We start from the raw sequence: 15,853 nt of genomic DNA on the forward strand, positions 1-15,853 counted from the left end.
TGAGTTAGGAGTAAAAATGTTCTTTATTGGAAAAGAGGTTCATAAACGCTTGTCAAGTTTGGAAAGTTTGTATGTTTGATGCGTGTTGCATTTTCATATGCAGTGCTTTCAGATGGAGCAGCATTTACTACTGATCACAAAGCTGCTCTTCATTAACACACTGTGTACATTTTTACTTAATTAAAAATTGGAAGAAAAAAAAAAAAAATCACAGCCTTTGCGTTGTCATAATTGCACTAAGCCAAATCGCGATTTCGGTTTTGATTTCGATTAATCGTGCAAGCCCTATATGCAACCTTGATGTAAATCATTCATAAAATACATTAATATTTATAAAAAGTGTAGATAATTTATTTACAAGTAAGCTGACATTCTATGTTTACTTGTTTACAAAAATAGAATATAATGAATTTATCTTTTTATTTCACATAATTAAAATTATTTATTATTTTAAATAACGTATTATTTAGAAAGACATTGTTTATAAAATTTAAAATAATATAAAAATTGTAACTTACATATAAGAATTAAAGGCAGGACTCCCTTTTTCAGACTGACTGACATATTTCTGAAAAGAAACAGGCTAGTTGTTTTTAAAAGTTTCTGCCGGAATCCCAGAAGAGGTCATTCTTGACACAGAAGAGAGAAATTTAATGAAAAAACTTTCTGACAGTTTTTCATAAAAAATTTATGTTCCTATGGTCTTGTCATTGCCTTGTCTTACAGATAACCTCACGTTATGTTTCCATTTGACAGTATATTTATTAAACTGCACAGAAACCTGAGGAGCCGCCCCTTACCTTGCCTGACTGCAAGTGTGGTAGTGTAGACCAGGAACAGCAGGATGTAGTTGAGAAAGCCCTGAAACACTGGGGTGTTGGCATGGTAATCATCCGCCAGGTATTTGCTGGTCAGGCCAATCCCACAGATGAGCAGCGATAAGACCTGGCCGAGAGCCAGCGTGAGGAGAAGTTCCCTGTGAACGGAAACCCAGGAGTCAGTCCCATATCACACAGATCCATAGAGAAACTGTACTGTAAGTATGTACTGCCCCTCCCTCTTGCAGCGACATCTCTTCTCTGATGATGTGTTTACTGGCATGAGGGAGGGGCAACCTGTCGCATGACATCACAGCAATAGCAAACCACAACCATCCAATCAATTCCTGATGGACAAAATCAAATCCCGCCCAACGTTTTTTCTTATTCAAGAAGCTGTTTCACTCAAATATGTGTCACAATAGGGAAGAAAAGTCTATTGCAACTTCTATTTCATGCTGACATTAATTTTGACAGAAGGACACATGTAAAGCAATGCAAATTATAGAACCAGCTAAATTGTGGTGGTTAGTATACATATAACTGTGCTGGTTATGGAGTGTTTCAATAAGTTGAAGCATAAATCTCAAAAACCTTGGAGAAAAATTAGTTTAAGGTACTGTATCTATATGGCTATCCATAATGATCCACGTCGGAATTGTGGCACGGCGGTTAGCAACAGATTAGTCTCACGTAGCCAGACCTTCAGACTGGACTCCATAGCAGCTTTTGTTGTCCAAGAACTGCCCAGAGACCGTCTGACTGACATGTAAAGCAACTAATCACAGTTTGTTTTGTTCCGCATCGTGTTTAGGGGCGTGAAAATGTAACACCGATGTCCCTAAAATAACAGACCGGTATGTAAAATTCTTGGACATATTTAAAAGAGTATTTGCATACTTCACATCATTTTGAAAATACAGCATTTAGTTGATTCTGATAAGCGCTTATTGTCACAGTTGTAAACACAACAGCGTTGTTTTTCCATGAGGGGGTTTGGCATCATGTCATCTTTGTTTCAGGTGGACTGTTAAAGAATGTGACACACTGGAAATCCTGTAGAATTCAACCAATCAGATGACGACTTCAAAACTCCTGAATGGTTTCCAAATTTGTGTGCCATATGCATCAGACGTTCAGCCAATTGTGCGTGGACATGACGTCTGAGGCTGAGATAAGTGTCAGATTAATCAGGCGACTGGGTTTGAGTCTGACTCGCACATTTCCTGCTTTTCCTCTCATCCCATCATAAAAAGGGTCTAATTTGGCTTTACCAAGTGACAGAATAATTTCTGCCATAGAATTTGAATGGGTGTACAAGAACAAAAGATACAGAAGTGTGTTATTCTTTCTTTAGAAGTTGATGAGCCTATTTATTTTGCAACTATACACAATTATATTCCCTTTTGATTTTTATGTGTGTATTGTTTGCAGGTGCAGATAATTCAATTCATCCATTAAAAAAATACAATGACACAGGATACCACACTCTTAAAGGGAGAGTTCACCCAAAAATGAAAATTTGATGTTTATCTGATGGGGGAGCGGGAGATTTAAAGGGGCCGCAACCTATATATCAGTGCATAGTTAATGATGCTCCAAAATAGGCAGTTAAAAAAATTAATTAAAAACAAATCTATGGGGTATTTTGAGCTGAAACTTCACAGACACATTCAGGGGACACCTTAGACTTCATTTTAAACTAAATCTTTTAAAAAGAAGTTCTACGGAACCTTTAATGTTATTTATATTTTGAAATATAATGTTATTTTTTGGCAAAATATTTAGCTTCTGCTTTTCAAAATGATATGATGGGTTGCCCACTAATAATTGATGAGTAGAGGCTTATTCAACCAAATTTTAATTAGTTGGTTAGTTGCAGAAAAAAGTTCCACAGGAAGTGGCAAAGTCACACAGTCCGTCACAGACAGACCGTTAACATGGCTGGTCCATTTTGTAATCAAATATGTATTATCATTTGATTCACGTAAGCAGTAACACAATAGCTGCTTTACACTGAGCTCACTCTAGTGTTAACCTAGATAAATGTGCGCTATTACTTAGCACATTTCCAAGTGTTCATGCGGAGATCACTTGCAATTTTTCCTGATAACAGTGAAAAGAATTTAAAATACTCCATCATTTTTGGTCATACAGATAAGAGTAATGCATCATTTCGAAATTGTAAAAAAATTATCTACTTTTATTTACACTCACAATAACAACAAAACAGGGTGCGCTTTCTGCTGTCTCAGTCTCCTTGAACTTCTTTCTGGAGCGCTCCACAAAAAATGAACAGAAACGCATACTCGTATAAGCATATATTTGGCCTGACAGCCATATTATTAATGTCTATAGAGAGCTTGAAATGTCTACTTTTAAATGAACCAATTCAAATTCAAAAACAAATAATCTCTCAATATTTAATCTGTATGTAAGTTGCATTTCTCTCTATAGGTGTGTCCACTATATTGCGGAGATGGCGAGTCAGCATTGTCAACTTCATCTTTGCAGCCGGCACTGAGTAATAAATTATTAAAATTAATTTTAATAATTAATACACACACAAATGTGCTCAAAAATGCCCCTTGCAGAATCTGCAAAATGTTAAGAATTTTTAGAAAATATGATATCATATCATCATATTACTACACACAGTATTACAAATCAAGGGTAAATTTTTGAACATGGTAATTTTTATAAATTCAGTTATTATTTTGACTTTTGGACTATATGTAAACATCTGTCCTTATTCAGGACAGTAAAAAATAACATGCAATTTTTATGATGCCTCTTATTTGTAAAAATTATTAACATCTAAATTATTAATTATTATTGTCCCTTTAAATAACTTAAATGTAATTAGCTATATTTTGTTGGTAGCTTGTAGTGTTGTAGATAAATATTTTTTCCAAAAGAACAGCTCAACTGTACCTTACATTATTAGTAGCTTGTAGCTTTGCAAGTTTAAAAATAGCTTTCCCAAAACTGCCTTTTAAGAGCTGTCTGCCACATCCTTCCCGTCGGATTTATGTGATGATAAAATCACACCAGCTGTCATGGTGATAAACAAACCACCTTCATGTAATTCATCAACACAGTTCATCAGATTTGGCATTTTCTGAGTGGCGTCAGATGGTTAGTTACAGGTGGTAGTTAGTGATCAGTAAAATCCAACAGAGCCGCCATTGCAACAGGGCATGTTTAATTGTTGGTGCAGTATGTGTGTGTGCCTGAGCGTGTGACAGTCCAATTGGTGGGATCAGAGCCCTGAAGAGAACGCAGGAAATGCAGGCGTGTGGATCCCGGTGAGGGAATGAACTGTCAATCATACAGGCTGAAATGTAGGGGACTTGCCCTCTCTTCAAAAACCCCATCCAGCTCCCCAGTGAACACGGTGCATACTAAATGAGCCAATGCTCGCTGCACCCACGTGAGTAACGAATAAAGCACGCATACAGGTTAGTTCCAGAGACAACATGCTGGAAGATGAAAGAGACGGCGCATTATCAAAAACACGCAGCAGTGGTACGTTGTCTAAGACAAGGTGGAAAAGAAAATGGGTCAGGAAAAAAAAAAAAAAAACAATGTGTTTGTCCTTCCTCTCATAAAAATCCTCTTAGTCTAGTACAACAGAGATAATGAAATAAATGTTACTCTTTGTTAGGTAATTGAAAAAAAGTGGATTAGAGGCTACCTGAAAATGTAAGGCGGCATAATAACAAGAAATTGAAAATGTCTGTCTGTATATATACAGTTTGTAGTATAATGTATATGTAATAATATATGTAATATATATATATATATATATATATATATATATATATATATATATATATATATATAAATATAATGCATTGTCCTTTGAACAATCAGACAGTAATGATGCTGATTTAAAGGAACACTCCACTTTTTTTGAAAATAGGCTCATTTTCCAACTCCCCTAGAGTTAAACAGTTGAGTTTTACCGTTTTCTAATCCATTCAGCCGATCTCCGGTTCTGGCGGTACCACTTTTAGCATAGCTTAGCATAGTTCATTGAATCTGATTAGACCGTTAGCATTGCGCTTAAAAATGACCAAAGAGTTTTGATATTTTTCCTATTTAAAACTTGACTCTTCTGTAGTTAAATCGTGTACTAAGACCGACGGAAAATAAAAAGTTGCGATTTTCTAGACTGATATGGCTAGTAACTATACTCTCATTCAGGTGTAATAATCAAGGAGCTTGGCCGTTCCATGGCTGCAGCAGTGCAATGATATTACGCAGCGCCCGTGAGCCCCTGCTTGCACAGGGAACGTGCCTTGCAACCATGGAGACGTTTGTGAAAGACTCTGCGTAATATCATTGCACTGCTGCAGCCATGGAACGGCAGCAAAGTTCCTTGATTATTACGCCGGAACGAGAGTATAGTTCCTAGCCATATCAGCCTAGAAAATCGCAACTTTTCATTTTCTGTCGGTCTTAGTACACGATTACAGAAGAGTCAAGTTTTAAATAGGAAAAATATCAAAACTCTTCGGTCATTTTTAAGCGCGATGCTAACGGCCTAATCAGATTCAATGAACTATGCTAAGCTATGCTAAAAGTGGTACCGCCAGAACCGGAGATCGGCTGAATGGATTCGAAAACGGTAAAACTCAACTGTTTAACTCTAGGGGAGTTGGAAAAAAAAGTGGAGTGTTCCTTTAAGGTTCACAAACATTTAAGGGATAGTTCACCCAACAATGAAAATTATCCCAATGATTTATTCACCCTCAAGCAATCCTAGGTGTATATGACTATCTTCTTTCAGACGAACACAATCAGAGCTATATTTAAAAATATCCTTGCTCTGCAAAGCTTTATAATGATAGTAAATAGGGGGCGAGATTTTGCACCCCTGACCCGATGCATGATATAATGAAGAACGCGGAAGCGCAGAGGGTAGAGCAAAATAAAACACCGGTCACGAATTAGAAGTCTAAAACGAGAAATTTTAAAGAGAAATGGCGGAGGTTTTCAATATAAGAGAAGGAGAGCTTGAGTTTGTTGCCCATTGTTTGAACCATTAAAGGCGTCTAAGCTTACGATAATCCTACATCCTACGTCATACATTGCGTCAGGGGTTACTCTTGTGGTCGACTTGCGCAAAATTTGCGTACAGGTGTCTGCCGAAAGCTAGTTATTTTTTGTTTATAAAGTTTTAAATATGGATTGTCTTGTTACAAAAACTCGTTTCACATCTGAAGGCTTTTATTAACCCTCTGAAACCGTATGGATTATTTTTATGATGGATGGATCAACCCCCCTTTTTATTACCATTATAACGCTTGGAAGAGCCAGGATACATTTTAATATAACTCAGACTGTGTTCCTCTGAAAGAAGACAGTTATATACACCTAGGATGGCTTGGGGGTGAGTAAATCATGGGATAATTTTCATTTTGGGGTGAACTATCCCTTTAAGTACACAAAACAGTTAATTAGAGTAGGACATTATTGAAAGCACAGACTTGTTGTTTGATCATTGAATCAGATGTTGATTCAGTAACATCTAATTGATTCAGTGAAGGATTCAAACTGAATCAACTCACTGAATTGATTCAAATTGGTAACTTGAGAGTCTTTTTTTAAAACATACACTAAAAGATTCAAATCATAAGAGTCATTCATTTGAGAGTCAGACTGCACTGTTTGTGCAGTGTTTGTTTTTGCCGTTTTATACTATATTATTACTTAAGAAACACAGTATTTTTCATCTTATCACATTTAACTCAGACTGCAAGCTCATTTACTTAGGTAAAATGTCATTTCCCATGCTGTGGCCCTGTAGATTCAGTGGCGGTGCAAAAAATGATGCTAAAGGTTAATTAGATGTGCTTACAACAAAAATGTTCATCTATTCAGGTAAAATTTCAGAGCCAAATACTGCAATTAACGACAACTTGAGACTTGGAAAAGGTTACTGAAAACGTCTTTTTTGTTTCTTTCGCAGTCGCATTAAAAAGCTGTCCTCGTTACGAGACAAAAAGCTGTGGTACTGTGTTTTACACAATTAACTGCAGTCTAGGACCCTATCCAAAATGGTGAACTTGATGAGGATTTGCAGTCTCGTGGCTTTCAGTATGCGTATCTGTGAAGTGCATGAGACCGTAGGGTTTCCTATTTGTCATTTTATTTCAGATGGATGCTCACAAAACTACCACATTTGTGGTTGCTACAAAGACAAAAACGACAACTCTATTTAAATATTACAGAATATTCGATTGTAGCAGAATAATTACACCAAGACTATGAACAGGTGAAATTCTCGCATTCAAGTCAACAACAGGCACTGAAATAAAAGTATCAAATACTTGAGGTTAACCCAAGAACATTTGTTACCACAGGCGATTCTAGGATTTCAGTCTTAGGGAGGCTCAGCCTTTAATCTGAGCATGAGCTGATGTGGCTCAGAGGAATATTCTTGCTTTAAGTGTGAGAGGTCAGAAATTCAAATCTTGCTTGACTGATCATTTGTTAAATAAATAAACAAATTAAAATGCCATCTGTTTGTCAGTAGATGTATTTCAGTAATCATGGCCTATTTGGTTGCATTTATCTTGTGATTTCACTGGAACGGATAGCGCTCAAATAAGATGGATGAGAAACTTTAAAGTCTTTTAATAATGCAATAACCTCACATAGCTTGCTGCAGAAAATGTGAAGACAGATCACATAATCACATTTTTTTTTTTTTTTAGGGGGACTGGCAGCTGAAGTCCCTCTAAATAGTGTCTAGCAATGTTTGTTACCACGTCTTTGCCGTGAAATGGAAGGAATGCAATATTGTGATCTCTCGCTTATGAGACTGAGACTAATGAATGTCCGATTAGCTCCTCAGTACTACACCGGCTCTGCCAATAATTGAGCAATAGCCAATTTCATGATAACAGTATTAAATGATGGAGCAGATATCAAACATCTCACATCTCTATCCCCGGGGCTTTTGTGGCCATTTTCTAATTTTCTCAAAGACTACAGGCTTTTGCCAATAACGTCACGGTCTGCAGGCAAAAGCTTTGAGCTCCATTTAATAGCACTCGGAAATGACAGCAATGATCAATCATGTGCGACTATATATATATATATATATATATATATATATATATATACACACATATATATATATATATATATATATATATATATATATATATATATACACAAATATATATACACTGATTGGTAAACTAAAAAAAAAAAAGAAAAAGAAATAAATTAAAAAATCAGATAAATAATATGAAATAAAATAAGAAAATTAAATGATTTGAATAAATTAATAATTAAGATAAAATTAACACAAAATAAATTATAAAATAAAAAAATTAAAATACAATAAGCTCCATGTAATAGCACTTGGAAATGACAGTGATGATCAATCAAAAGTGACATTTTGTTTTTGTTTTTTTCAAAAAAATTCATATTGATTTAAAATAAAATTTACTGATTGGTAAAATAAAATAAATGATAAAATACAATAAAATAAAAAAACTAAAATAAAATTTTTGGACATGTCCTACTTGCAATGACCTTGTTTAACAGTCTACCAATTCACCGAACCACAAATAGTCTCTTTTGGATATGTCATACTCGCAACTAGCTAAGAACCGATAAGTGAGCTGATAGTAAATGAATGCAAAAAGGTTACAAAAAAAAAAAGTCTAAATCAAATTGCTTCATGCTTACATTAAAGAAGCCTTATATATGACCCTGGACCACAAAATCAGTCATAAGGGTCCATTTTCTTAAAATTGAGATTTATACATCATCTGAAAGCTGAATAAATAAGCTTCCCATTAGGACAATGTATGGCCAAGATAAAACTATTTGAAAATCTGGAATCTGAGGGTGCAAAAAAAGAAAAAAAAATCGCCTTTAAAGTTGTCCAAATTAAGTCCTTAGCAACACATATCCACTCACAAAAATACATTTTTGATATATTTACTGTAGAAATTTACAAAATATCTTCATGGAACATGATCTTTACTTAATATCCTAATGATTTTTGGCATAAAAGAAAAATCTATAATTTTGTCCCATACAATGTATTGTTGGCTATTGCTACAAATATACCCATGCGACTCATGACTGGTTTATGGTCCAGGGTACAGTACTATTCAAAGTGTTGCATGCATGCTGCAAACATTTCAGTACAAATCATTTAAAATCTCTGCCTTGAGAAACTTTTTAAGAATTGACCCGTCAGTCACTGGAGATTGAATATTGAAATGTCATACATGATTCAGGCCTTGCTTATGTCTCATAAAGGTCCAAAACCCACATGCATGAGCTCACTTTACCCAACAGTTCCAAAGAAGTACAAATTTGCATTTAGATAGAAACCAATTTGCTTTTCTCAAAAGCCATTGTATGAAATATGTAGAGTTTTTTTTTTCTTTTTGGTCTATGTAACATTGCCCCAAGAGGAATTACCTGGCCAAGAGTTGAATTGAATTTACTTTATAGCTCCTGTTAGGAGATCTCTTTCATTATGGAGGAGAAAGAGTGACAAGGACAAAAATAAACTGATATTAAGCTCATATATGCTTACTGTCTTCCACATGTACCTGCTTTGCCTTCAAAAATATATAAATGCAACCAGGCAAAGCGTCCATACAATAAATGCTTAGAATGATGGATGATTTTTGAAATGTGATGATTGGTCACTTCAGTCCTCTAGGAAGCAGATATGTTCAGACTATGAAGCAGTTTTTGTGTTTGTGCACTCACTCCAGCATTCACTGCACCAATAAAAGGATTCATGTTGTATTTGTTGAACTCTACTGTTCTCCTCAAGGACAGAGACGTGATAGGACAAACAGGGGAGCAAAACAACAAGTAAACTATGTATCTGCTGATGCAAACAGAAAAAAAGAGGTTAAGACACAATGGGCCCCGGCCTTTGTTACAAAAGTGTCCTGTTGTGTTGCACTCCTGGGTCTTAAAACACATCGTTTTGTGACAAAGTGTGACAAATGTGTGCCCTGTACTTCTCAGGGACGTTTTCTGTTCAACAGAAATGTCATGAAGTAAAGTCATTTGGGGTTGACTTTCTGTTCAAGTTCTTAAAATAATGTTTAAATACATTTTAAAGAAGTCTTTAAATAGATTATTACAATAATGTTTCATATTATATGTTTCATAGTGTATTAAATTATATATATATATATATATATATATATATATATATATATATATATATATATATATATATATATATATATATATATATATATATATATATATATATATATATATATATATATATATATATAATTATATGTGATTGGCTGAGAGCCGTGTGATATTCTAGTGATAACAGCACCCCTACCTTTTCGCCGTTTGTATAACTCTGCTTGAAGCGACTGTCATGGCGGCCGAGCAAATCCGCTGTATTTTCTACAAATACTACACTTGTTGCACCAGAAAGATCTTTTTTAGGCAAGAATGAAAATATCTAATTTTTAATCATAGCACCTTTTTTACAATTCATTTAAACGTTTCCGTCAGCGGACGTGTTCGTGTACCCGCTGAGAACTGCTTCATCTCGGCCAGTGCTTCACGGATTTGCCGCTAGATCTTATAGTGGTTAAACATGAGACATAATTCATTTTGGGTACATAAGGCAATCTTTGGTCTTATTAATCTATTACTTGTTCCTGAGCAAATCAAATTGGGCTATGTTAAATTTAATTATTTAAGGCTATATTTAACTTACATCCTGTAGAGGAAGCATTTATAATGGCTATTGTTATTAATTTAAATATTGTTGTTCAATTATTTTATCTAAACAATATGTTATATTGAGAAAGGATCCATTAGTGCGTAATATGGAGAGAAAGTTATATTAATGCACCATTAGATGGCGGCAAACTTTACGACTGAATGAGTCAGTGAGTCGCAAGAGACTTTTAAATTGAAACAAGGCAGCACTAACTTAAGATTTGGATGGAATTATTCCAGTCAGAAAAAAAATTGGCTCTACCAACTTCACATAAGCCGGCGATGATTTTTTCATACCTTTGAGCGCCTGTGAACTCAGAGTAATTGGGAGGATTGTAGCACTCAAGTCTTTTATTTTAAAAAAGAAGGATGACAAGGGTGTGTGAGGAGGAGTAAACAACTTCAGATCAAAAATACAAGATAGTCTGCAGGAAGATAGAGGCTGGTAAAGGAGAAATGTATCAAAAGGTATCGGATACCTGTTTCCAAGTGGGCTTATTAATCTATGGAACAAATTGGGAGGTGAAGAAATATATCTATCATCCCACATTCTTGGTCTTCGGTGGCGGAGAAAAAGGAAATAAATTATTTTCATCTGATATATGACTAGAATTTATTTTAGAGCCATGCATAATCATAAGATTTTTAACCATCTGATAAATCAGAGGATAATCAGAGGAAACAGAATTTCAAATGAAGACATGAGATCTATTTTAAAGGTTCAGCAACAGTCAGTAGTGTTCATTTTTACACTTTTCTGTCTGCCATTTTTTATAAAAAATGTCATTAAAGTTAGCAAATCTTTCATGTTACATTTAATTACTGACTAAATATAGTCAAAACCAAATATTATTCAGACATTTTTTATATATTTTTACTAGTGGTGCAGGACACTATAGTTCATTTATGTAAGTGAGGATAGCAAAATAAAGTAAACTGTGACATATTACACCCAAAAATTCTTCATACAGTGGACCAGTAAAATTGATAAACATTTGGGACTAAAAATTATTCAGACACTTTGACCTGACCATGTTTTGCTTAAGTGTTATCTGACATAATTAAGATTAATTGTTTCTGACACAGTTTAACTCTGAGTTCTTGTCATATTTTATTACCATTTAGTGAATAAACTGCAATAATGAATGAAATGTTCAAGATGTCTGAATAAATTTTGGTTTGACTCACTGTATATTATATATATAATCTTATACACCCTTAGCCTAATCATTCACACCAAACCAATTCTTCAGACCCACTTCAACCTCAGTCTAAGCTCCAATTTCCAAATGTCTTGGATCAAAAGATGGTTAACTCAAACGGATGTCTTGACAGATCAATAGACTTCATTTTACAACAAAGACTCATCAGCAAACTCCACCGAAACAACAGAGGGAAAAAAGCTTCAAAGTCAATCTGGTAAAAGTGGTGTCTATCTGGTAATCTTTTCTGACAGACTCTTTGAAAAACTGAACTAAAACACTACACACCTTATTTACTGAGCTACTCTGGGCTTCTGAGCTGCTCTGGTAGAAAAGAACGAATGTTTAAAGATTGATTTTTTTTTTCTTGCATCTCCAGGCATCTCCTCATCAAGTCTACACTCCACACTAACTCTGAAGGTCCAATCAAACATCATTTTCTCCCAAATTACTCCAGTCCAGATCAATACAGATCAGTGGGATGACCTATACAGACTCTCCTCAAGGGGTAAATATACATCAAGAGCTAATTTCATTCCCATTCAAGGCAACACCTCGCCTCTTGAAATAAGACCCCTGCTAGTTTAAAAGAGACAGAAAAGGAGAGGGAACCAGAGAATTACTAAAGCTCACTACTTTTTTTTCATATAATATCTATTGCAGTGGCTCTCAAACAAAAATATTCAGTGGTACAGTACACTGAGTGCCTGAAGTTGCTACACCATGACATGAAAAAATATAGTATTTTAGATTTTTAAAAATATGTTTTAATAATTTCTACATTTTTTAAAACCAATAATGTATATATATATATATATATATATATATATATATTATATATATATATATATATTATATATATATATATATAAATCATAAATCTGCTTACTATTTTAAATTGGCATTGCAACAAAATGGCACTTCCTAAATAACAAAATCTGTTTAATAACAACCAATATAATATAATAGGTGCTGTGTTTGAAATTGCCCCCTATACCCTCATTCACTCTTCCCTACATTAATTTGAGGGAGTGAATGAAAACACACTGGAAGGGCTGCCTGTTTGATAATCATTCAAAACTTAGCTATGGCAAGCCGTTTTGACTTTTATTCATTCTCAGGATATGAATTCTTGATATCAACAATTCAATTTTCACTAGTTAAAATGTATTATAATATATAAGGAGTTACATTTCCACTAGTAACAATGGCAATTTTTAATATCAGGAATTACATTTCCACTGGTAACAAAGTTCATTTTTGATATCAACAATTCAATTTTCACTAGTTAAAATGCTAATTTTTGATATCAAGAATTATATTTCCACTAGTAAAAAATAGAATTCTTGATATCTGTAATTGTATTTTCACTAGTGAAATGTCACCATAGGCTGCTATTCAAATTCAATTGTTGATATCAAGAATGGATTTCCTACTAGTTGAAATTCCAATTTCACATATCAGAAATACAATTCTCACTAGTAAAAATCTTAATTTTTGATATCAATAATTCAGTTGTCACTAGTTGAAATGTCAGTTCTTGATATCAAAAACTGAATTGGTACTTGTAAAAATGTTAATTTTTGATATCAATAATTTGATTTTCACTAGTGACAATGTTAGTTTCTGATATCATGAATGTGATTGTTACTAGTAAGAAAGCCATTTTAAATATCTGAAATTATATTGATATCAGAAAAACATTTTCAGATATCAAAAATGAACATTTTTACTAGTAGCAGTTGTTGATATCAAGAACTGACATTTCAACTAGTGACAATTGAATTCTTGATATCAAAAATTTGCATTTTACTAGTAGCAATGTAATTATTGATATCAAAAATTACGATTTTTACTAGTAAGAAATCAGTTCTTGATATCAACAATTGAATTTGAATGGCAGCCTATGGTGACATTTCACTAGTGAAAATACAATTACAGATATCAAGAATTCTAGTTTGTACTAGTGGAAATTCAAATGTTGATGTCAAGAATTTACATTGTTACTAGTGGAAATGTAATTCCTGATATCAACAACTGAATTGTTAATATCAATAACTGAATTGTTGATATCAAGAAGTAACATTGTTACTAGTGGAAATGTAATTCCTGATATCAACAACTGAATTGTTAATATCAATAACTGAATTGTTGATATCAAGAAGTAACATTGTTACTAGTGGAAATGTAATTCCTGATATCAACAACTGAATTGTTGATATCAAGAATTAACATTGTTACTAGTGGAAATGTAATTCCTGATATCAACAACTGAATTGTTGATATCAATAACTGAATTGTTGATATCAAGAAGTAACATTGTTACTAGTGGAAATGTAATTCCTGATATCAACAATTGAATTGTTGATACCAAGAATTCATATCCTGAGATGTGAATAAAAGTCAAAATGGCTTGCCATACTTAGCAAACTAGCAGCTCCAGTAGTAAGATAAAAAGATTTATCTTGAAACTATAAACCTTGGAATGTGTACCAAAGTCCCTTTAAGAAAAGTCATTTTACTCAGCGGCCATCTTTGAAACGCATCTCAGGCATGCAAGTGCAGCTCCTATTTCTTTAAATGTGGAAACATCAAATTCTCCAAAGATGTTCGCCAAGCTTTCGATTAAATTTCATATTTGAAATCACCAATGAAATCTGAAAACAAACATCTCATAAATTTTGCTTCTAAATGCTCGAATCATGACAAAAAAACTGCATTTTTCAGGCTGGATCAAGCTAATGCGCATGCGCAGTCCTAAGTGCGCGCCTCTTTAGGAACAGGAACCGGAACCGGAGCTTCTAATAGCCGCTGCAGTGACGCGATGACTTTACCAATCGACGATTGGCTCTTATTTAGAAGGCTGGACTTCCATATCTCCCATTCATGAATCATAATAATACAAGTTATATAAAGTCTTTGTTTATACCTGTATGATATTACGCTGTACCCACATTGGACCAGCCGTTTGGAAAATGAATGGATGGATGATTCAACTGCGGGCACCTTCTTCTGGTGAGATGCGGGAATTCATTCGGCACTCGACTCTCACAGTGCATTATAGGTATTCTCTAGCCATTGAGCATACATCTGTTGTTCACTCGTTATTGTAGTGCATTGTGGGATTCAATGATCATTGCAATCCCACATTACAAATGGCTGTACCCTCAAATAGTGCCCAATTTAAGGGTATGGGGGCGATTTTGGACACAGCCCTAGAAACTTCTAGGCAGGTGTTTTGGAGCTACATTCTGCAGGACAGGTGCAGAGTTTTACACATGTGACAGGAAATCATAAAAACTCCAACTGGGAGTGCAGTAAACGCATTCCTGTTGTCTTTGTTAATGTCCTGTCATACTTCTCGCAGATGCTCGATTGAAGCCACACACACACTAGAGAACTAATGGGGTTAAATAAACAATAGTTAAATGAGAACTAGGTCATGTCCCACAGGAAGGAGATCACCCTATTAGCATTTGCACAGATAAATGTCGCCCTGATAGAAACAAAACTGAGCTGGCATGATACAACGACATATGGGTAGGCTGTAACAGTACATTTATATGAGAAGCTCTCTGACAGATGATCCCTGTGTGGATTCTGTACTATATAGATATGCACTGACAGGAATGTTTGCTGATATGTTGTTGTTTTTTATTGAGGATGAAATTTGATTCAAATAAAATCGATTAAAATTAATCAAATTAAATACGTGATATGCTGATTAATAATCACATTTAAATTCAATCAACTGCATATATCAATATTTTCTGAGAAACAGGTAAGAGGAAATTATTAAAATGGCCAATATTATAAATACATTTTTCTTCATCTAAAATAAATAAATAAATAAAAATACAGTACAAATAGTGATTTTAAATAACCATTTTCTATTTTTAAAATGCTATTCATTTCAGTGATGCAAAGCTAAATTTGCAACATCATTACTCCAGTCTTCAGTGTCACATGATCCTTGTCACATGATTCTAATATGCTGATTTGCTGCTCAAGAATCATTTCTTATTATTATCAATTTTGAAAACAGAACGTTCAAAAGAACCTAATTTGTTTGGCATTTTTGTAACA

At 34.2% G+C, this 15,853-nt stretch overlaps 1 protein-coding gene across 1 annotated transcript in view; it reads right to left on the reverse strand.

The window, feature by feature from the left end:
* Positions 1-15,853, reverse strand: part of slc35f1 (solute carrier family 35 member F1) — a 114,195-nt gene that overhangs the window by 70,703 nt on the left and 27,639 nt on the right. The window contains exon 2 of the mRNA XM_067383183.1: positions 801-976. Coding sequence (XP_067239284.1) covers positions 801-976 — 176 coding nt within the window. The remainder of the gene's footprint in view (positions 1-800; positions 977-15,853) is intronic.

This window comes from Chanodichthys erythropterus, chromosome 4, assembly GCF_024489055.1.
Source record: "Chanodichthys erythropterus isolate Z2021 chromosome 4, ASM2448905v1, whole genome shotgun sequence".
NCBI lineage: Eukaryota > Metazoa > Chordata > Actinopteri > Cypriniformes > Xenocyprididae > Chanodichthys > Chanodichthys erythropterus.